Below are 24,383 nucleotides of genomic sequence, written 5' to 3' on the forward strand. Positions count from 1 at the left end.
AAACTTTATAAAAACAGCAGCTAACAGGACAATAACTCTGCTCTATTATCTTTTACCTACGATTAGAACTTCTGTCAGAAAAATATCTATTTTATAATATTTGTATATAGGTAATGTATTAACAATTACTTGCACTCACAACCTGAGTTTTGTATGCGCTCACTACATTAATTGTTACCACAGCCAAATATCTGTTGAAAAAGAAAACACCTACCAAAGATTTTAAAACACACACACACACACACACACACACACACACACACACAATAATGTACAAATTATGTGAGATTTCTTGGTTCTTAAAGGGGTTGTTATCAATACGTTACTCTAAAACGATTTCTGACTGTAATGTACTTTTGACAGACTTAACATTTCACAGACACCAGAGACCAGCACTGTTAAATCCAGTGAGCTATTAGTGTCATTATCTTCAATTGGTACTATCTTTCTTGCAGTAAGTGGCCAGAGAATGGATTGGCGTCTTTACTGCACTTACATTTTGTTTACATGGCACATCACAACTGTGACCAGCAGTCATCCTTGCACCATTTATGATATACCTTCCTCTTTTTCTGCTATAACAGTTGAATTGTTGACGTGTTTTTAGATTTCAACAATCTCTCAACCTACACAAGTGCATTAATTGTCAGTTTCAGCCACAAGTTGATTATTAATTAAATTTATGATATATTGGCCATCACTTAATGCACACTTCACAACAGCAACTCATTTAATATTTTTCCTTGTCTGTACAATCTTTTGTGCCCAAGAATCAAGTATTTTTATGTAGTCTCATAATTCTGGAACAATTTTTCCTCATATGCACTTACCTGAGGAAGCTAAACATCTGAATGATGGCATGTGTTACAACAGCCCAATTATACAGCACATCAATAGTACAGGCAAAGAAATACAAAAAAACTTTTGAAATTGATGGATAAGAAGTAGACCATGAGCATTTAACATCTATTTTAACAACACAAAGTTGGCCACTGACATAGTTCTTTGTTTAAGGAGACAACTGGAACTTACAAGAACATCACGTTCATCAACAGAAATGAAGGACGCTTGAAATTTACTTGAATTAAGTGTGCCAACTTGCCTTATCTATACAGCTGACAATGTTTCCCAATTTGTTCGCAAGAGTTTATTCAATATCCTCAATATCTGGAACTACTTTTTTATCTAGATCTTAATTTGTACTGTGTTTATTTAATTTTATTTTGTTACTTCTGAAAAAATATTTGTAGCATTTATTATTTGAACAACAACTGAAAAAGCTGATATAGAGAGGCAGACAGAAGAATTTTAGTTTTCTACCTGCAAATACATAAACTGTCAGCACAGACAGCTAAGATCAGACGAAGACCAGGAGAAAAATGAAGAGGACAAAGAGAAAGGGCAAGAGGGGGGGAGGGGAGCACTATAAACATCAAACAGCTGTTTAACTTAAAAATAAAGTAAAAACAAATTCTACTGGATTTAACATTATCTACACAGTATCTCTTTCAAAACTTCCCGCAATTGTATGTACAGAAACTCCCATGAATGAGGTTAGTTACAGGACATACATTCAGTTTAATTCGGTGACTATGCTCTGCATAAAAGAGTATGTTCCATACTTGCTAACGTTTCTAGACACATATGGCTGAGTTTCATGAGGTGTTCAACAGATCTTGACTGTGGTTCACAATGTAGCATGCTCTCATAAATGACTGTTTTCAACATAATATCACAAGCTCACTACTCTCATTCAAAACTATTTGTACGAGACGTTTCAATCTTCACATTAGAATCTACTTCTTTTTCCATACACAGCCTATGCGCCTTGCACTTGTCATGGTGATTGACAATCTCAAGTCTGAAATTACTATTTCCTTCAGCAAACGAAGTTCGTATGTCAGGAACTGCACTGCTCCACTTCCGACAATACTTGCAGAACATGGTATTGAGTTGTTCATCATACTGAAGCCACACAAAAGTCTCCATCCAACCATGGCGGAAACGACCTCCTTTGCGAGGCTGTGGTGTGCCAGAATTACAGATCGTACTTCCACTGGTGGACCACCCCTTTTGTGATTTCGTGGATACCGATTGTATTACAGATATTTCTTGCCCAGCTGTTGTTGCAGCTGTACTCTGACCTACCCTTGAACTAGCAGCACGTGATTTGCTATTTCCCTGGCTTGTGCCAGGTGACGCCTTCACAGAAGAACCTGCAAGCAAATTTGGATTCTTCCATACTCTCAGACTCTGTTTGAGTCGAGGTGATTGAGTTGTGCTTCCTTGTTGCTGCAAAGAAAATTCACCTGTTGTTGGTGTTGCCAGTTTTGGTAAATCCAATTTCTGATTGACGAGATACTGTTTCAGTGTTTCATGTGGGTGAAGGTAATTAATAGGAGAATGCTGATGATAGCTTGCCGTCTGATCATCACTCCTGTGTGGAGGTTCCAAATTGTGGACAGATTCTGAGAAAGGTGTTATGCCAATGGTTTCATCTGTTTCTCCTCTTCCAAACGCCACATTCGTCTGTCAACAGAGAAGGAAAGTATTTGTCAGTGCCTTGATTTAGTCATATCTCCTTAACTTTTTTGTCTTGCTCACAAAATATTTTATAATGTGTAGTAATCATCCAAATATGAGGCACTATGTGTCCACCAAAACGATTAAACTTATATTTGACAGCATTTTTTCTCTCTTTTCTAGATCAACTCTGGCTTTCATCTCTCTTCTGAAGATTAAATTCATTGCATGCAGCATTCTTCACTCAATATTTTACTTTTTGTTCTAAATCTTCTGACTAAACATGTTTCATGTGATTTCTGAAGCCACATCTAGAGTCACTTTTTCAATTGCAAACTACCTTGTAGATAGGGCAACAACAGCTGTGAGTAATCACCATCGGTAACAATAAACTACTTCAACTGTATTTAATCCTTTATTTTAGATCACTACTGGTTTCATGACACTAGGAACCAGACCTCCAGGTGAAGATTGCCTTACAGTGAATCATGAAGGAATAACAACTGTGAGACATCCACTGATATATGTCATTGAATAAAACAGTCATATGCTTGGATTCCAATCCAATACAGCGGATGGGGGCTAAGCAAATTATATCATAGTGATTCACTGGTAAGGTGAAAATATATGACAAAGTATTAAGACCTAACATGCAGCATGAGAAATCAAGGAATGGTTGCAGTAAATGGAGGGATGTTCTAAGCAACCTGGACAAAATGTATCAAATAAATAGCTAATTGACAGAAAAATAGAACATGAAAAAAACACTTACCATTTCTCTGGTCTACATGCAAAATATATAATGCTGTAATACATATACCCAGTGGTCTTCTTAAGTCACTAAATGCCCTCAGTTGAAGAGTTTCCTTTCGGCTGTTAATTAATGTCCAGCATCACTTATATTCTACATATTTTTTTCTTATTGTATTTAGATATCCCAATATTCTTTGTTCTCATTCACTATTGATGCAGTTCCCCAAAATATCAACTAAATTCAGTTACGCATGTGCATCTTCAGCACATGTGTGAGCCATCTGTAGGCTACCTGTTTACTTTCATGCAGTCAGTAAGAGATAGCAAGTGGTCACATACCCTGTTCCACAATTGCATATAAACCAGAGAAACAGTAAGTGTATTTTCCATGTTATATTTTTCCGTCTATAAGCTATTTACTTGACACATTTTATCCAAGTTTACTTAGAATATTCCTCCATTCACTGCAACCATTCCTTAATTTTTCAAAGTTGCCACATATTAAACCCAAACAATTTGTCATATATTTTCATCTTACCTATGGATCCCACTGATATAATTTGTTTGGACCCTATCCGATGTATTGGATTGGAATTCAGGTATTTCGCTGTTTTATTCAATGATGGACTGCATTTTAGGGGTGCTTTATTTTGATGGACAACAAATGTCACTAAATTCTGAGGTTTTTTAGTTCTAATGTTTTAATTATGTCAGAACAAGTATTTTAATATTCTTACATAAAAACTTTTAAAGTCTTACAATAAATTAAAAAATTACCAATCAGGATTTTTATTCCTTCTGATTTATTGTTATTCAGATGTTCACCTGATGATGTGGCTCCTAGTGCCATGAAAATAGTAGAGATATAAAACTAAGGATTAAATACAGCTGAAGCAGTTCATTAATACCCAAGATGACTTTTTCAATTCATCTGACAAAACAAATGTAATATTACTACAAAGAATAATGTGGTTAAAGGTGGAGCCTCGCTGAATATTACAATAAAATTCATGACCCTTCACAAAGATATAAACAAAGAACTTCATTGTAAAAAAATAAGCAAGCTAAAAGTTGTGTTCAATTGCAGCAGAGAGAGAGAGAGAGAGAGAGAGAGAGAGAGAGAGAGAGAGTGTTAACCCCTCAAGTGCCACATCAAACGAGACACAATGAAAAACTTGTAAAATACCAAACAGCTATTTTCAACACAACTAGTTTTTTCTCCTCCACAAGATGGGACATGGGACCTTAATCGCTTTAGAAACAATCATTCTATGGACACAAAAATACCTTCACATTTTATCAGTGCCTCCCCCCCCCCCCAAAAAAAAAAAAAAAAAAGGCTTCACAGAATCAAAAAGTGAGACTTAAGCAAAGACTGTGGTTGCATTTCCTATATTCCCTCCGTCACAGAAACATTAACAAATTATTAGCTCATCACAGAGCATTTTACGTATCACAAATTTTAATGACTGTGTACTGTTAGTCACATGCTACAGAAATACTGAACCTCTTGATACCACTTGTATGGTTTGACCCACAAAATAATTAGAATGGTGTGTATTAACTATTCATTGAAATGTGCAACATACTTGCCATAACAAGAATAACAGTTCTTCTTCTCATGACATTACATTCACTGGCTTCCCAACTTGAAACCAAACTATCACCTCTCAACCTAACCTTTATCACAGACTACAAAACATATCAATAGGTCATCAGTATTAAGACATACCGGGTGTCCAGAAAAGGACTCCCCGATTTCAAAATTAAATATCTCAAACACAAAGATTGATAGAGGAATGCAGTAAACGGTATGTTTATTGTGAAAGCTGTGAGAAGTTTATACAGCAGTTTGAAATAATAGTTACAAAAGCTGCCAACAGATGGCGCTGTAATCGCCATACGTAATGCCTAGTATAAATAGTGATCTGAAGCCCAGAGCGATCAGTTCCACTATTAAAACGTCAAAGGAGGTTAGCGTACCAAAGGAAGAGATTAAAACCGTGTACTCCATTGAACAACACGTTTTTCTGGTGCTAGAGTACCACAGGTTAGAAGAGAGTCCTACGGCAACAAGGCGAAGTTTTCAAGCACGATTTAATGTTCCAAAAGGACCCGATGCGAAAACCATTCGTACGCTCTTCGCAAAATTTCAACGAACAGGCAGCATAACTGATGATCTAGTGGGACATGTTGGCCGCAAGCAAACCGCAGTTACGCCCGAAAATATCGCCACAGTTTCTGGAATTATTCAGCGAAATCCAATGTAATCCGTCCGTAGAATTGTATCTGAGACTGGTTTGAAGCGTTCCAGCACACGGAAAATACTGAGAAAGAGCCTACACATGTTTCCATTCAAAATTCAAACGCACCAGGCCATACCCGTACGAGCTGTGCAACAAAGGGTTGCCTTTGCTAATCAGATGCTCACAATGATTGATAGGGAAGGATTTGATGTTGGCTGCATCTGGTTTACAGATGAAGCACACTTCCACCTGAATGGATACGTGAATAAGCAGAACTGGCGATTTTGGGGTTCCAAAAAGCCATATTGGTGTGAAGCGAAACCCCTGTATTCTCCTAAAGTTAATGTGTGGGCTGCAGTATGCAGCAGAGGCATTATTGGCCCTTTTTTCATTTGAGAAACGGTCACTGGTGCACGTTACGTTGCAATTTTGAAACAATTTGTCGCCACACAGCAAGCGTTAGAGGATCGACCAGGTACTGAATGGTTTATGCAAGATGGAGCCCGACCACATCGGACCGAACAAGTGTTTCGCTTTCTTGAGGAATACTTCGGGAATCGAGTCATTGCTTTGGAATATCCCAAATTTACTGGTGCAAGCATGGATTGGCCTCCATATTCGCCGGATTTGACTCCCTGTGACTTTTTTTTGTGGGGTACAGTGAAAGACATGGTCTACCCGAAGCATCCCGCCACGCTGGACGAGCTTGAATCAGCGATCTCTGTGGCATGTGAATCCACTTCGGTTGAGACACTACGAAATGTGATGGCGAATTTCATTCTTCGTTTGCGCCACCTCTGTAGTGTCAATGGTGACCATTTTGAAAACATTGTGATGTGATTGTTTGCAAAGATTGTTTTCAAAATGATTATTTCACTTATGTATGCCGATATGAGCTGTACAGCGTACAGCACCATCTGTTAGCAGCTTTTGTAACTATTATTTCAAACTGCTGTATAAATTTCTTACAGCTTTCACAATAAACATACCGTTTACTGCATTCCTCTATCGATCTTTCTTTTCGAGATATTTAATTTTGAAATCAGGGAGCCCTTTTCTGGACACCCTGTATCACATTTGTTGGTTCCGCTAGCTCACAACAGACTTTCACCTTGGAATCCAATTTCTGGATACACTACAGATCAGTAACTACACAGCACAATCCAAAATATAATACAGGAAAAAAATATAATCAATGTTCCATCTCTGTTTGTTCAAGTATCTTTCTTTCTTTGTCTGAGCTCACTCTTCCTGTAGTCCTCCTATTGATCTTTGTTTGTAGTACGGTTTGTGTATCAGTATTCTGGTTTTCACTGTTTTGCTTTTATATCATATACCGTTACTTGGTTCTCTTATATCTTCGTTAATTTCTGTGATCCATTTAATGTTGCTCTTACTATTCCACAACTTTTCTATTATTTTCTTACTAAATCTGCTTTCTGGTGTTCTCATCAGACGTCAGCAGGAAGAGATGTGTTTCTCCCTGGTCCTATTTTACTGTATACTGTTACATTCATAGCTATTCTCCAAAGCCCTTTTCCTTGATATTGTTTATTTATGCATGTCCTAATTACTCTTCTTTATACCTTTAATGTTTTGTCAAATTCTGCAGTATTTGTGATTTTCAAGATGGTTTCAGCTGCATATGTTATTTCTGGCTATGTTTTTATTGTTGTATGTGTTTTTGGTAATGTAATTTCCTTTGTTCTGTTTTTTAATTCTATTTTGCTGTGTTGGTTTCTCATTTTGACTGTATATTCCAATTTTAGTTAAACACTTAAATTCATTAACAATTTTGATTTTCTGTTCTTCTACTGTAGTTGTTTGCAACTGGTGGATCAATTAGCATAATATCTACCTTTTGAAATGATATTCCCAGGCCACTTTTCTGTGCTATTTCTTCTAGTCATTTAACTTCTCTGGTTCCTTCAACATTTATGGCCTAGGGAAGCAAGATCAGCAGCAAATCACAACCAGTTTAAAATTATATCTTTTTGCACTTCCAATTCCTACGTTTTTGAGCCATCCTTTTACCATTCTCTCATTATGTATTTCAGTGCGTTGTTGAACAGCAATGATGATAGGCAAGTCACCCTGTCTTAACCCTGATTTGATGGAGATTGACTGAGAAATTTCTCCTCTAAATCTGATTTTCTACTTGGTGTTCTTTAGAGTAAGTTCTATTTGTTTAATTAGTTTTGTATGGCATCCTAGATTCCCAAAAATTTTTAATGCTGGAGTCTACGGAGACAGTTACATGTTTTCTTAAAGTCTTTAAGTGTTACTGCCAGAGGTTTGTTCAGTTTCCTGTAGTATCCTATAATGAATTTTACACTAATAATCTGCACTGCACAACTTCATGGTCTGAAACTTCCCTGGTATTCCTGAACACTGCACACGCGACGCCCGCGCGCACACGCGTGCGCACTGGGAAAGCTGTGCTGCCAGATGGCGATGGGAGTGGGGTGGGGTGGGAGGGGAGAGGGCCAAGAAGAGAGAAACAGGGAAAGGACCAGGCAGATGAGTCAGGGGGATAAAACGTGAGGTTGAAGTGGGAGCAGGGAAGACGATAGAGGAAGGTTGAAGTGAGGGAGGGAGGGAAGGGAGGGAGGAGGTAGGGAGGGAGGGAGGGAGGGAGGGAGGGAGTTACAAGAACAACGGGTATGCTTTAGGGAGAGCTACTACCTGCTCAATTAAGAAAAGCTGATGTGGGTGGGAACGATACAGATGGCATGGACTGTGAAGCAGCCACTGAAACCACACATGCCATGTTGCTTGGCATGCTCAGCAATTGGTTGTTCTACCTGTCTCATTGGCACAGTCAAGTAATGCAGAGGAATGTTTATGCACAGGAATAGCTTGTTAGAGGATACCCACAAAGAATACTGTACAGTAGTTGCAGGTAAGCTGGCAGACTACAGGGGTGCATTCATGCTAGGCCCTGGCTCTGATAGGGTAGAAAATGGCTGTTCCAGGACTGGAGTAAGTGGTAGTGAGAGGATGTATGAGACCGGCCTTGCCTCTAGGTCTTCTATATGCATGTATAAGCATGAGGCAGGAAGTTGGGAGCAGGAGTGGAATTGTGATGGAAATTGATATTGCATAGGTTGGGTGAGTGACAGAATACCACTGTGGCTGAGGTAGAGAAGACATTTCTGATTTCAAGGGACAATGAGAAATCCTGGATGTTACTGAGTCACAAGAGGGGCACCCCTCTGTGGTCATTCAGTGGATATTTGATACCGAGAGCTGCACTCATTTGTGGCTTGTCAGTGGCTATGTGGGGGATGGTAGGTGGGAGACAAAGTGCTGGAGATCTGTTCTGGACAGCATGAGGAGGGTGATTTCACTCTGTGCAGGTCTCAGCATCATCATTAACTCATTTGAAGAGGGACTGCTTGCCACTGCAGATGAAACAACTATTGGTATGGTAGGGATTTCTTAGTATGGAAACTAAGATTTGGTTAAAAACAGCTTGGGAGCTGCTGATGCATGTCTACTGGCTGGTTAATTTGTCACTCTATGTCTAAACATTTTCTTCCCATCTCTAAGTATGTGGTATTCTTACAGACTATTAATGTTACATAAGTTGTATGTGCATCTTCTCTTTGCTCTTCGGCTTCTTATTCCTCTAAAATTAGAAACAAGAAAATTTGAAGTGGATAGTATGTCTACATAAACATCTAATCAATCTTCGCAGTAAATCAACATTTCAACACTGTCATAATTACTCTACTATGATCAGACACCTATGTTTAATTTAATTTGTACTAATACATGTATCTTTATGTGCATTTACTAGTTTATAATCCAATTTAAATTTTGATAAAATTGAACCTTTATAGACATTCCACACTAAACACAAATATTTTAATCAATTTTCGATGCTAAAACCACTTCCATCACTTTTTTTTAACAGTTCAACCTCGTGATTGTTCCATGCCTGAGCTTTACTTGCACTGTGACATCTACACTCCTTTTGTTAATTCCACGCCTTCTATACTCAGGGCTGGTACACAAAAAAGCTTGTTTGTCTTATGCTATATTTCATGATAATTTCTTACAGCATCACAGTCCCGCCACTTGTTCTAATGTACATGCATCACGTACGGTAATCACTAAGTATTTTCATCATCATTCAATACTCCATATTGCATTTTCTGGTCAGAAACCTGAATTCTGTTACTGATTTGGAGACCAACACGTTGATAAATGAATGTATCAAAAAGTCTTTATGTTAAGAGAGGTTTCTAGATGATTATGGCAATTATTATTTGCCACTTTTTAAAACTTAAATCAGGTTTATGTGCAGAGATAGCATCAAACGTGTTTTGCTTTGCTTCAAAATAATTCCTTTTTCCACAACACTTATTTACGTCTTGTCAGACAGAAGTGGAGGAATAATGACAAGTACTTAAAATGAGATTAACATGCTTGAGACACTGGGACATGATGACTGCAAACCGGTTAAAACCCAGTCTTAACCACTCAATAGTTCCTAGTCTGCAACCACAACGAAAAATGTGGCATGGAGTGAACGCAAATGACTGGACTGAATTGTCCAACCTAGTTCACAATGAGAAGTGATACACTGAGCAATTAAATAAAGAGGATGCGAACACCACATCTACAAGAGACCACTCCCCTTTACAATCTCAGCTCTTACAAGAAATGAAAATGTGATGATAACACAGAGCCAATAACAACTTCAGTTGTGTTTAATCACTAACAAGGGAAGTTCATTAGCTTGAATGTTCAGAACTGCATGAAAATGTGCTTAGAATGTAAATCTTTCATCTAAGAAAACAGTGGTACGAGTCACTCACATGCATAGTCATTCACATGCACAGAAAAAAAGAAAAATAGTGTTCAAGGAAAAATGTGTTTAAAACTGGAAGTAAGTGCAAGTCTTCATTCTGAATCCATTGGAACACGAACAGCCTCAGCGCAACAGGATAAAACCACGAAAATTGACGACCTTCAAATTATTCTCTCAGAAGGAAGAAATATCAAAGTCATTTGCCTAAATGAATACTGCCTTAAGAAAGATTCAGTCACAGTTTTAAACAAATTAGAAAACAGAATCCATGGTGCCCCCTGTATACTGATTAACAACTCGTTAGAATATAGAGAGATGATTTTAATCTTCTTAATGAAGATCTTATATTTGAAAGTTGCTGTGTAGAACTAGAACAACATAATATTATCCTCATCATCTCAAAATATAGGATTCCAGGTAGTGATGTGGCTAAATTATTTTTTGAGACATTCCAGTGTCTCCTACAGAAACTCACAAAAGAAAAAGGGAAAAAATACTAATTGCTGCTGATTTTAACATAAATATGGCAAGTGAAACAAACTTGTCAACCAAGTTAGTTGACTTTATTCAAGAATATGGTTTTAGACTAAATTTCACCGATTTCACCAGAGTAAATGAGTGAACTGCAATGTATATACACAATATTTTAACAAATTATACATTTAATGACATCGCCAAATTCTATTTAGACTTTGGTATCTCAGATCACTCTGCTTTGCTTATTGAATTACTGAAAGTAAATAAAGAAAATGGAAAATGTTTCATGAAAAGATAGTTCAGTGAAGGAAACATACACTTGTTCTGTTGTAGACAGAGAGAGGTGAACTGGTCACTACAACATGGAACCTCATGTTCAAAAAATTTTGATACGTTCTTAAAAAGCCTTTTATGTGTCTTCAATGAAACGTTTTCAAGAAATAAGTCCAAGGCAGATGGACAATTGTCAAATCTGAACTTGGAATCAATCCTATGGCCTAGGAAACTTCTAAAATAGAGATACAAGACAAAATAATTGTAAATCCTGCTCCAATATAAGAAAATTTTAATAACAGTAACAAAATCTGACGATGTAAATGTAGACTCTTATCAAGATAACGTACATTTATTTGCGATGTAAATGTCAACTCGTATCAAGATAATGTACATTTATTTGGGTCAAGTCAGAGCAAGAGAATCTTGTCAGCCACTATTAAGAGACGTAAACATACTACGTGCTCCCTCAGTGTATTTACATGAATTAATTCTTTTCACAAATAATAATCCACAATTATTTGCCCCAAATAACTTCCAGCAAGGATATGAAACCAGTAACAAAGAAAGTTTCATGTTTCCTACATGTAAACTCAACCTTTTTGCACAGATCCCGCAATATATGGGGAAGAAAATATACAATAACTTAAAAAAGACAAATTTTCCAAAATTGAAACTGATTCAGTAAAAAGAAAACTATATAGCACTCTGGCACAAAAATGCCATTACTCTACTGATGAATTTTTTAACGATGATCTGACCATTTCAGCAGGATAAAAATTAACAGTATATACAGGGTGTACATAAAGTCTGGGAACACTTTCAATTATTTATTACAAAAGAACTAAACATTGTACAGATGTCATATGTTGCATTTTGAAGAGTTTTTTTTTTTTTTTTTTTTTTTTTTTTTTTTTTTTTTTTTTTTACACAAACATTCGATATGCGAACCATGAGTGACCCGGCAGACGTCAATACAGTAATCGAAATCTTGCCACACCCATCCCAACATGGTATTGTCGACTGTGGCAGTTGCTTCCTGTATTCTCTCCTGAAGCTCTGTTACATCAAGTGGCAGATGGGGTACATACACCAGATCTTTAATGTGTCCTCACAGAAAAAAGTCACTTGGAGTGAGATCTGGTGATTGGTGCAACTGCAAACAAAACTCAAAACACTTGTCTTTGTCATCGTCAATGAGCTTCTGCACTAGCTCCAATTTGAATGGTTTCATAGACAGCTTCTGTCGCAGGACTTTCCACACTGTCATTGGAGCCATTTTGAGTTCACGGGATGCACGACGCACTGATTTCTTTGGACTCCTTATGAAAGTCTCTCATACACACTCCACATTCACTTCACTCACACTGGGACGTCCACTTCTTTCTGCCGGGCACAAGCAACTCATCGTAACGAATTTGTTGTGTCAGTGGTAAATGGCCTTCCTTGTTGGTGGCTCCTTACCATACTTGGCTCTAAACATCCGCTGAACAGCTGTAGCATACTTGTTTTTGTCGAAATCCAACACACAGAAAGCTCGCTCCACACCTGAACTCGCAATGTTTGCGACTAGTGCTGACTATTGGCAATTACCAAACTATGCTGTGGCGATATACGTGCGAGGGAGGGGAGGGGGGGGGGGGGGGGACTTTCAGGGTTTCTCTTCAAAATGACATGTGTATGATATCCGTACAATGTTTGGTTCTTGTTCAACAAATAATTTAAAGTTTTCCCAGACATTATATGTTGTTGTGGTCTTCAGTCCTGAGACTGGTTTGATGCAGCTCTCCATGCTACTCTATCCTGTGCAAGCTTCTTCATCTCCCAGTACCTACTGCAGCCTACATCCTTCTGAATCTGCTTAGCGTATTCATCTCTTGGTCTCCCTCTATGATTTTTACCCTCCATGCTGCCCTCCAATACTAAATTGGTGATCCCTTGATGCCTCAGAACGTGTCCTACCAACCGATGCCTTCTTCTAGTCAAGTTGTGCCACAAACTTCTCTTCTCCCCAATCCTAATCAATACTTCCTCATTAGTTATGTGATCTACCCATCTAATCTTCAGCATTCTTCTATAGCACCACATTTCAAAAGCTTCTATTCTCTTCTTGTCTAGGCTATTTATAGTCCACATTTCACTTCCATACATGGCTACACTCCATACAAATACTTTCAGAAACGACTTCCTGACATTTAAATCTATACTCGATGTTAACAAATTTTTCTTCTTCAGAAATGCTTTCCTTGCCATTGCCAGTCTACATTTTATATCCTCTCTACTTCGACCATCATCAGTTATTTTGCTCCCCAAATAGCAAAACTCCTTTACTACTTTAAGTGTCTCATTTCCTAATCTAATTCCCTCAGCATCACCCGACTTAATTAGACTACATTCCATTATCCTCGTTTTGCTTTTGTTGATGTTCATCTTATACCCTCCTTTCAAGACACTGTCCATTCTGTTCAACTGCTTTTCCAAATCCTTTGCTATCTCTGACAGAATTACAATGTCATCGGCGAACCTCAAGGTTTTTATTTCTTCTCCGTGGATTTTAATACCTACTCCAAAGTTTTCTTTTGTTTCCTTTCTTGCTTTCTCAATATACAAATTGAAGAATATTGGGGATAGGCTACAACCCTGTCTCACTCCCTTCCCAACCACTGCTTCCCTTTCATACCCCTCGACTCTTATAACTGCCATCTGCTTTCTGTACAAATTGTAAATAGCCTTTCGCTCTCTGTATTTTACCCCTGCCACCTTGAGAATTTGAAAGAGAGTATTCCAATCAACATTGTCAAAAGCTTTCTCTAAGTCTACAAATGCTAGAAACGTAGGTTTGCCTTTCCTTAATCTTTGCCTCACGTGTTCCAACATTTCTACGGAATCCAAACTGATCTTCTCCGAGGTCGGCTTCTATCAGTTTTTCCATTCGTCTGTAAAGAATTCGTGTTAGTATTTTGCAGCTGTGACTTAATAAACCAATAGTTCGGTAATTTCGGTAATTTTCACATCTGTCAACACCTGCTTTCTTTGAGATTGGGATTATTATATCCTTCTTGAAGTCTGAGACATTATATACACCCTGTATATTCAGATATTTTATAGTAATAGTAAATGATGTATTCCATGTACAACATATTATAGTTACAAGCTTGACGACTGCAAAATAAATCAATGATTTGACGCATATGTTATGAGACAATAAAATTCTGATTCTGCATGTCTTACTACAAGAGACATTAGAATGATAACCTACTCAGGGTCTAAGAAAGGAACTCTAGTAACATGTGGAAACAAAATATTGCTGTAACAGGATCAAAAACAGACATTTTTCAATGTTGTGACCTACAGCGCGATTTCCCTCTACTTAAAATATTTACGCTATCTGAACAAGAAACATCTCTATTGACCTTTTAGTGTTGCACAGCTATTATGCTTCAATAATCGGGCGTGGGTTTTCAATGAAATGGTCAAAGCAAAGTGGAACAGAATAATACACACATCTGACTAAAGTCACGTTTTCACATTCAACAACACTTCTGCATTCAAGCACTCCAATATCAAACACCACACTAATTAGGCTACATTTTCAAATGATGTCATTGGTATGTCAATGTCCTAACCTGCCTTCTGCCACGCATATTGTAAGACAGGCTTTCACTTCACTGCAGAAAACTGATTTTATAGTACAGATTGAAATCTGATGATTAAATGACAATCTTGTAACTCTACTTGTGGTTTTTCACACTGAAGCCTTACAAAGTCAATTATCATTATCGTATGGAGATTATATTGTCTAAAGAAGTACACATCAAATGGTTAGCATTATATTGCTATCTTCAGAGGTAACATCTTTGGTGTAACATCCTTGTTTGGAAAACTTTCATCTAACAGAGTATGCTCTTTATGACCTGACTAGGCATCACTGTGCAACAGACTCTTTGCATCATTTCTACATTTACATCTACTCCCACATTTATACTCTGCAAACCACCATGAGGTACATCCCATTGTACCTGCTATTAGGATTTCTTCCTGTTACAGTCATGTACGGAGCATGGGGAGAATGATTGTTCGAATGCCTCTGTGCATGCAGTAATTACTCTAATCTTTTCCTCAGGACCGCAATGTGAGCAACGCAAGGGGATTGTAGTATATTCCTAGAGTAATCATTTAAAGCTGGCTCTTGAAACTTTGTTAATACACTTTCTAGGGATAGTTTACATCCCTCTTCAAGTCTTCCAGTCCAGTTCCTTCAGCATCTCTGTGACACTCTCCAAGAATTAAACATATCTGTAGTCATTCCTCCTGCCCTTCTGTGTATATGTTTAATATCAATCCGGTATGGGCCCCACGTACTTGAGCAATATTCTAGAACCGGTCACAAGATTGATTTTTATGCAATCTCCTTTGTGGGCTGACTGTACTTCCCCAGTATTCTATCAATAAACGAAAGTCTATGACCTGTTTTACCCACAACAATCTATGTGATCATTCCATTTCATGTCCAAACAAAGTGTTACACCCAGGTATTTGCACGAGTTGGACAATTCCAACAGTGACACGTTGATATTATAGTCATAGGGTATTAAGTTTCATCTTTTGTGAAGTGCCAAATTTTACATTTCTGAACATTTACAGAAAGCTGCCAATCTCTGCACCACTTTAAAATCTTATAAAGATCTGACTGAATATTTATGCAGCTTCTTTCAGATAGTACTTCATTATAGATAACTGCATCTTATGCAAAAAGGCTGATTTTACTATTAATCCATCCATCCAAGATAACACGCTGTGCGCTCCCTAACAAAAAGTCCTCAATCCAGTCACAATTTTCATTTGATACCCCCTATGACCATATTTTTGACAGCAAACATAGATGTGGTACTGAGTCAAATGTTTTCGGAAATCAAGAAATACTGCATCTACCTAATTGCCTCGATTTAAAGCTTCCAGTATGTTGTGAGAAAACTGCGAGTTGTGTTTCACATGACTGATATTTTCGAAATCCATGGTGGTTGGTATTGAGGAGGTCATTCTGTTAAAGATACCTCCTCATTATATTAGAGCTCAGAATATGTTCTAAGATCTACAACAAATCGATGTCACTGGGCACGGTGTTTTGTTCAAGCGATCTATGATAAATTATAATTAGAAGAGGGGTAACTTGTAAAACTACAAATTCAGTATAGTATCTGACAGGGATTCCATCAGGGCCTGGAGCTTTCTTCAATTTTGGCTTCAGCTGTTTCTCAACATCACTGACACCAATGCTTAGTTAATTCATATTTTCAGCGGTATGAGGATTAAATTGGGGCAATTATCCTGGGTTTTCCTTTGTAAAGAAACATTTGAAAACAGAGTTATGCATTTCAGCTTTTGCTTTGTTACCCTCAATTTAGGTTCCTGTCTCATTGGTTAGGGACTGGACACTAACTTTGGTGCCACTAAACAGCCTTTACATACAGCCAGAATTTCTTTGGGTTCTGTGAAAGGGTCACTTGGCAATATTTTGCTATGGTAGTCATTGAAGACATCACACGTTGCACTCCTGACAGCCAAACATGTATCATTTAGCATCTCTCTCTCTATAGCCCTATGCTTTGTTTCACACCTATCATGCAGTAATCTCTGTTTCCCTAGAAAGTTTCTTTACAGTAACACTATACCATTGAGATGTTCTCTCATTATGAACTGTTCTACTGGGTACATGTCTATCCAGTGCATGATCAACTATTCTTTTAAACCTGAAACAGAGTTCTTCTACATGCTCCTGCCCTGTGTTCAAAGTTTCAGGTTCCTCATTTAGATATGACACTAACGATTTTTTTTTTATCTAGTTTACTGAACATATACATCTTTCTGCTTGTTTTAGTTGTCTTTTGTTCTTTGATTATCACTGTTGCCACTGCATCATGGTCACTGATACCAGTTTCAATACAGACATCCTTGAAGAAGTCAGGTCTATTTGTTGTCATTGATCCAATATATTTCCATCATGAGTGGGGTTCCTAACAATCCGTTCTAGGTAGTTTTCAGAGAAAGCATTTAGTCAAGTTTTACATAATGTCTTATCAGACCCACCACTAACAAAACTGTCATTTTCGCAATTGAGTGTTGGATGCTTAAAGCCTTCACCAATGACTACAGTATGATTGGAGAACTTAAGTACAAGTGAACTCAGGTTTTCTCTGAAGTTTTCAGTTACTTCAGGAGATGAGTCTGGTGGGCAATAAAAGAATACAATCATCATATTATGCCCACCCCTGGTACTGCGTCTCGCCCAAATAATCTCACATGCAGCTTCAATTTCTATCTCAGTGGATTTGAGTTTCTCGTCTACTGTGACAAATACACCACTTCCATTTCCCATTTGCCTATCCTTTTGATATACACTTAAATTTTTCCCAAAAATCTACTGCTGTCAATTTCAGGATTCAAACAGCTTTCTGAACCTAGTATTATGTGAGCTTCACTGCTTCTCACTGGCACTTCAAATGCATACATGTTCACCAAGGACTGTAGTCAGAAAGCTTTTAATGTGCTCTTTTGCCAAATTTTCTGCTTTTGTTTGCTTCCTCATGAATGTTTCATAGGCATGTTACTTGAAGTTTCTTTTAATTATTTGGGCCAAAAGTGCCCTTGTGGCTCTTGAAAACAGTTATAGAGCTTGTTATCTAATCTACCATACACTGATAAAGCCACATCAATTTTATAGCTGTGTGTAGAGCTATGCACAGACTATAACACACCAGCTGTAGTTTTCTGTCCTCTGAAAGACATTGTTGACATTGAAGATAGTTCATAATAAGACTTTGGTTACTATTCCGGACATTTTTGTTGTCCACACTACAGCCGTTAAAATCTTTGTATTTCCTCCAACAATCCTTGTGCCTTCTGATGAATACTGTGATCTTCTCATAAGTTTTTGTGTGTGATGAATGTAGCAATATTCTGGAAGAAATGCCATTAAGAATTAAATTTGTTGGTAAAAGTAGCTGAAGCTGTGAAATTGTCCAGGCCAATGACTTTGGACACTTCTAGTGCCCACATTTGCAGATGCCAACAGTGAACAGCACATCTATACCCTCTTGCTGTATGAAATTGTGATATTAAGTACCTTTTTCAAGTTTTTAACTGTGATAGCCTGTTTTCCCTTCAGTGATCTCAATCTCCCATTTTGCTGGTCAATCTAATATTACCATGTAATCAGATTTATTTTGAAGGCACTTACAGTGCCTCATAAGTTTGCCATAGGAATTGAAACCACAATTGTAATAATCTTCATAAATGTTGTCCTGTATGTTGTCATCAATCTCTTGTAATATGCTGGTTCCTGAAATTTTAAGTGGAGATGGCTCATACTCACTTTCACTTGATGGTTCCTGTTGGTCTGGATGAGCCATCTTCAGATACAGGGTTTTACTTTTCTTCAATATCACTATACCTATCCTGTGCATCTTCTTACATTTCTGTATTATCCCCTTCGTGTCTCTGAATTATTATGATGGGTAACACAATTGTGAACTACATACCTTTGACTCTGTTTATGTTTCACTATCCGATATGTCACAGTTTTGTGTCTAATATTTTGACAACATTCATGATACTAATTTGCTTCTGATACCAATGTACACTCTTTACACTCTAACCCACAACTTAACACTCCAAAAGATTGATCTCCTATTGCAGCTATGCTATTCACACAACCAGAGTAAGTACTTGTTTGTGCAGGTACAACATGCACCTGATGGTGGCACTAGCAGACAACAGCTGTAATTTGCATAAGAATCGCTCATAATACTGTTTTTGGAATGAGCAGTTTATATTCCACACACATTTTCATGCGGTTCTGAGCACTCACTTCCCTTGCAAGATCCACATATTGAGCAATGTAAAATGGCTCTGAGCACTATGGGACTTAACATCTATGGTCATCAGTCCCCTAGAACTTAGAACTACTTAAACCTAACTAACCTAAGGACATCACACAACACCCAGTCATCACGAGGCAGAGAAAATCCCTGACCCCGCCGGGAATTGAACCCGGGAACCCGGGCGTGGGAAGCAACTGAGTAATGTAAACTGTGAAAGTGATCGAAAACAATTACAGAGTACACAATTTTATGAATGAAAAGATGTTTTTGCACTCTTCATCTTTTTTTAATTTCATTACCTCCCAGCAGAACTTAAGATATTTTCCTGCTGTACCAACTATGAAGATAGCAAAATTAAGCAAAAATACTATACATATAAAAAGTTACAAAATAATAATAATAATTTCCCCTAATGAGTTAAAATTATTTATTAGAGTGCTTGGTCCAAAATTACATAATATATGGTCTGAATCAGGGCGCTATATCCATGCATTACCGGGAAATTAAGGACCTCAGTTTGCAGATTTACAACAGCATGTAGAAAACAGATGTTAATAGTTGTGTGATGTGCACAGAACACAAACAAATGCATGGGAGGATTACAGTACACAGGGCTGAACGTAAGGGTTCAGGTGACTGAAGTACTGCAGTCTGACAACCAAGAAACAGATACACAATATATTAAGATGATGATGAGGCGTGTCAGATTACATATATGTTGTAGCATTTTTCTTTTATATTCATCATCAGTATTCTGAGATCCTACTAGCAGACAAGGGCCTCCTCCAGGCTTCTCAATAACTATGGTCTTCAGCTGCTCACACTCAAGTTGCTCTGCCTGTTTTCTTGTCTCTGGTCTTCCCTTAGATAGGAGACTCTCTCTTCTCATCACTTCGAGTGTGCAAAATTATACCTTCAGTCCTCTACTATCCACGCAACTGGTTACGTCTCCTATCCATTTCCATTTAATCGCTGCTACAGTCATAATCATGTTTCCCATTACAATTTATTCTCTGATTCATTTGATTGTTTCCCTCTCTCTTCCAGGAATTTCCAATATGAATATCTCGACTGCTCACTGAGAAACTATTAGTGTATAAATAGTTTTCACATTGGGAGTCAATGTCTCATCGTTATAAGTAAAATTTTTCATATTCACTGCAAGCTTAGTTTTGAAACTCTTCAGATTCACCTAGTATGCCCGGCTACTTACATGCTTCTGCTTGTTTCCTTTACTGTCCAATCAGTTGTTATCTACATGTGTCCCAGACACAAATATCATTTCCCTTTATATTATTTTAGTGTTATTAAAAGTGATTTTACCTCTACTTATAGACTTCCTCTGTTAAGTTCTTCCATTACACACTACAATTATCTGCAATACAGAGTACATCACCATCAGTGAAGCAATGGTGGTTCCAATATGTTCCACTGACATATTTTCCGTCTTGTTTTGACCAGCTTAAGGACCTACAGATTCACTTCTAGTTGCTGAGAACACTTTTGGTGGTATGCACTACCCTTACCACACAAATCATTCTATTCTAAATGTGTAACTGGAACTAACAGCACTGACATACACATTCTTCTGTACGCTAGCACAGGTTGAATCAGTATATTTTTTCTCAAAATCTGTTAATAAAGATTTTATTGAAACTGACTTAAAAAGCTTTCTCAAAATTTGTGATACTATACAAAGTGCTAAGTCATACTCCCTACTCTGTTCCATAATTTCATTCACGTGCTGTTCAGTATCCATTATGCTATATTCATTCCTGAAGACAGCTTTGTGCCCACTTGAATACCCTTCTTTTTTTCAGTTTGTAACGGTTGTAATAAATATTTTGTTCATTGAAAGAAGAAGCTGATGGCTGTATAGTTATTTAATATCTAACCCGACTCCTTTCTCATGACGCAGAAAGAAATGAAGTATTGTTCCAGTTTTTAATAATTGTCCTCTGCAGCACATATTCTGCATATAATTTTGCAAGTTTCCTTTTTATTACTTTTCCTCTAGGTTTACATTTCAACTGAACAGTCACTGTCTCCCAGATTTTTCCCTTTCTTGATACCCTGAATGATTTTCTGTACATTATTTAGCATTACTTACAGAATGCCACAACTTTCATAATCAATTAACAGTGTTTCTGAATCATTTCTTAAATTAAACAAACTTTTAATGAAATCTTTGTAAAACTTTTCAATTTCCTCCCTGTTTTTAGTCACTAAACCATCTGCTAGCCTAACTGATGTAATATTCTCTGTATTGCTTGCTTAAAATATTAACTTGATTCAACTGTGTTTCTTATTAAACATTTATTGTACATCACTATGCACATAGTCCATCCCACTGACTATGTTTGACATCAATGTGCAATAGTCAGTCACAGATGGCAGCACTTGTAGTGGATGGTATAAAAATGTGTTTTTGAGGGATGGGGGTGGGAGTGGAGAGGGGGGGGGGGGGTAACAGAGCAGTCACCATCATAATGCAGAAATAGCGTGATTTGTCCAATGTTCAAAAGGGCATCATCAATGGCTTTAGGGCCAAGGATGAAATAATTTCCAAAATGGCTAAGTTTGTGAATTGTTTGTGTGCTGCTGTGGCTAAAGCATACTGTGCATGGCAAAATATCACTTTCAAAACCAGCACTGAGGTAAAAGTGGTTCACCATGGGCCATAGATAACAGGGGTAGTGGCAGCTGTGGAGATGTGGACAAGTAAACAGATGTGCAACTACTGAGCAACTGACCACCCAGATGAACCAAGGGGCTGCCAAGAGTGTCTCCTCGACAGCTGTTCAGCAAACTTTGCTGTGTATGGGCCCTCACAGCTGGTGTCTAGTTCATGCAGCCATGCCACCTGCTGAACACTGTTGACAAGGGCTGGAATTTGCATACCAATACTGCAACTGGACATCCAGTGAGTGGCACTAGATGGCCTTTTCAAGTGAACCATGTTTTACACTTCATCGTACAATGGCCATTGGTGCGTACAGTGTGAAATGTTTGAAAGCAAATACCTTGCAACAATCGTCAGAAGGATCCAAGCCAGAGGAAAAAGGAACATTGTGGTCTGGGGAATGTTTTCACAGCATTCCCTGGCAGGGTATATACGCATGCACGAAAGATGAAATCCCAGATTTTCTTTATCCCAGGTGAAAATACACTGTTTCTATTTTAAGTGAAAGTACACTTTCCCCTGGAAGTGTAAAATTTATCAATACTTTGAATGGTAAAGATTTTATACACCAGCATTGAACTTCCCGGCACTTTATAAAACGAAATACAGCAAGAGAATAAATTTTGGAAAGATCTTTCATGTGCAGTAACATGTACACTGCGTATTTTCTTACTATGAAAGTATAAATACGAATTCCAGCAAATACAGCACACTAGTTTCTGAAGTACTGAAATCGAGATTGTGATGCGCTTTTTTCAGCCAAACATAGCTCATGTCACATAATCTCACAAGCCGATGATACCAGATATTCAGAGCATAGCACATGTTAAAAAGTCATCCAATAGCAGTATCACCTTAAGAAGCACAAACACACAAATAGAAAAAGTTAATTGTTTAAATTAATATACATATAGTATAGCTTCCATATTAATACTGGTGCTCTTTTTCACATGTTACCTTTCAAGATCTACCAAGCATATATATGTCTGTAAAATTTTAAGTAACGACATAAAGGGAGAAATTTTTATCAGTGGCTGGTTTTCAAAGTGTGAAGTTTCCAATGAGAGTAGAATGCTCTGTGATTTAAGAAATTCGTCCCACATTCTCACTTTTAACATAATTAATCCTGAGTAAAAGGAAATTTACTTTGAAAGTAATGCTTCTCAAAAGCAGAGCGCCAGAGAAGAGGCGTTACCGCGCATGCACAGATACAATGATCAAGGAAGCTCAGGCTTGGTGCTTGCTCTGCTCATTGGCACTTCATTGCATTTCTGTTTGGAATTTCACGTGGACTGAGACATCACGCCGCCAAGTACAGCGCTGCAGAATGTTGTTCAGCGAGGACATACAAAGTTATTGTACTTAGGGCAACTGTTTTTATCATATCCTATCTAGATAAGGAACACAAAATAAGAAAGCAGTCCTTGGCACAATATTCACTTCAAAACTAGACTCTACAAATTGAAGTAACCTAATATTTTTCTATGCAGTAACTTTAACCTCGATTTTTTTTATTCATACTCTGCAATATTGTTATCTAGCATTTCCAATCAGGTTTACATCCACACAGCACTGCGGAAACCTAGTAAGAAGGAATACAACTTTCGTGCGTTAAACACAGTTGTTTGCGTATGCCAGAACCAAGAATGATAAGTTTTTCATGGTATAAAAAAATTTACAAGGTTTTCTGTGGAACCAATAAACTGTATAGCTGGCAGTTCATATTCTACTCCAGAAGTAAATATAAAGCCTTGTGGTGAATTATGGCAATAAATCATGGTCACTGCCAGCCAAAAATTTACCGAAAAATGGCGTTCTGTAAATTTAAGACATAAACTACAAAAATTAACAAATCTGTTTTGTTTTCATTGGGTGTAAGAGCTGTAAACAAAGAGAAAATAGTAAAATCACAAAAGGTAAACCACGGTCACATGGAGACAACCCCCGCTCCGCAACTACAACTGGACTGCTCAGCACACACTTGAATCTAGTAGCTTGGATGCACCAGAAAAATTTTTCTGGCTAGTATTTGGCTGCTTGCTACTACTGCTTATACAGCTAAAACTTGAAGTAGCCAGGAGTGGGAGAAGGCGCTGCTCATACATGACTTCAGCTCTGCGCAAGCACAGGATCCCACTGGCAACTGATCAAATGAAACTAATGTAAACAGCTGTAACACTCACCAAAAGCAGGTTTTTGCTACCAAGGATTGCGTAAATATAGTACTAAAGCCTTTGACAAATGTTACTGTTGGCAGACACTTGTGTGTGCACTGCATTTTTTTGTTGCAAATAGTGCATTTTCTTTGCAATTTAAGTTTTATTTTGGTGTTTTCTCTCATTTGTTTTATTGCTGCAATATTATTCTGCAGTAATGGGCTAAAGTAAAATTCTTTGTTAGGGTATCACTTTTTATTAATAAAAATTACAAAAAATTATTGGAAAACTAAAAAAAATAAAAAATCCCTTAATTCTAAAAAATTTCCAGGTTTTTCCCAGTTTTCTCACTGCTGAAAAAGACCTGGGTTTTTCCCAGATTTCCCGGGGCATATACACCCTGCCTGGGTGATACTGTCACAATGGATCAACAGAAGTATGCCTCTACCTTTGATGACAATGTGCAACTCTACAAACAGTTTGTTTTTCTTCTGCATGATAGTATCTATTAGCAGGACAATGTAACATGTCACACAGCTTGCAGTGTACGTGCATGGTTTGAAGAGCACCAGG

General features: G+C 37.6%; 1 protein-coding gene across 9 annotated transcripts in view; it reads right to left on the bottom strand.

Moving 5' to 3' along the window:
• Nucleotides 1–24,383, bottom strand: part of LOC124609918 (sex determination protein fruitless-like) — a 458,799-nt gene that overhangs the window by 397,045 nt on the left and 37,371 nt on the right. Inside the window, exon 5 of one of the 9 annotated variants that reach the window (XM_047140112.1) lies at nucleotides 1,537–2,529. The exons of the other annotated variants lie outside the window; for them this stretch is intronic. Coding sequence (XP_046996068.1) covers nucleotides 1,750–2,529 — 780 coding nt within the window. The 3' untranslated portion in view covers nucleotides 1,537–1,749. Of the gene's footprint in view, nucleotides 1–1,536; nucleotides 2,530–24,383 lie in introns of those variants that run through there. 9 annotated transcript variants of the gene reach the window in all.

Source organism: Schistocerca americana, chromosome 1 (genome assembly GCF_021461395.2).
Source record: "Schistocerca americana isolate TAMUIC-IGC-003095 chromosome 1, iqSchAmer2.1, whole genome shotgun sequence".
NCBI classification, from domain to species: Eukaryota; Metazoa; Arthropoda; class Insecta; order Orthoptera; family Acrididae; genus Schistocerca; species Schistocerca americana.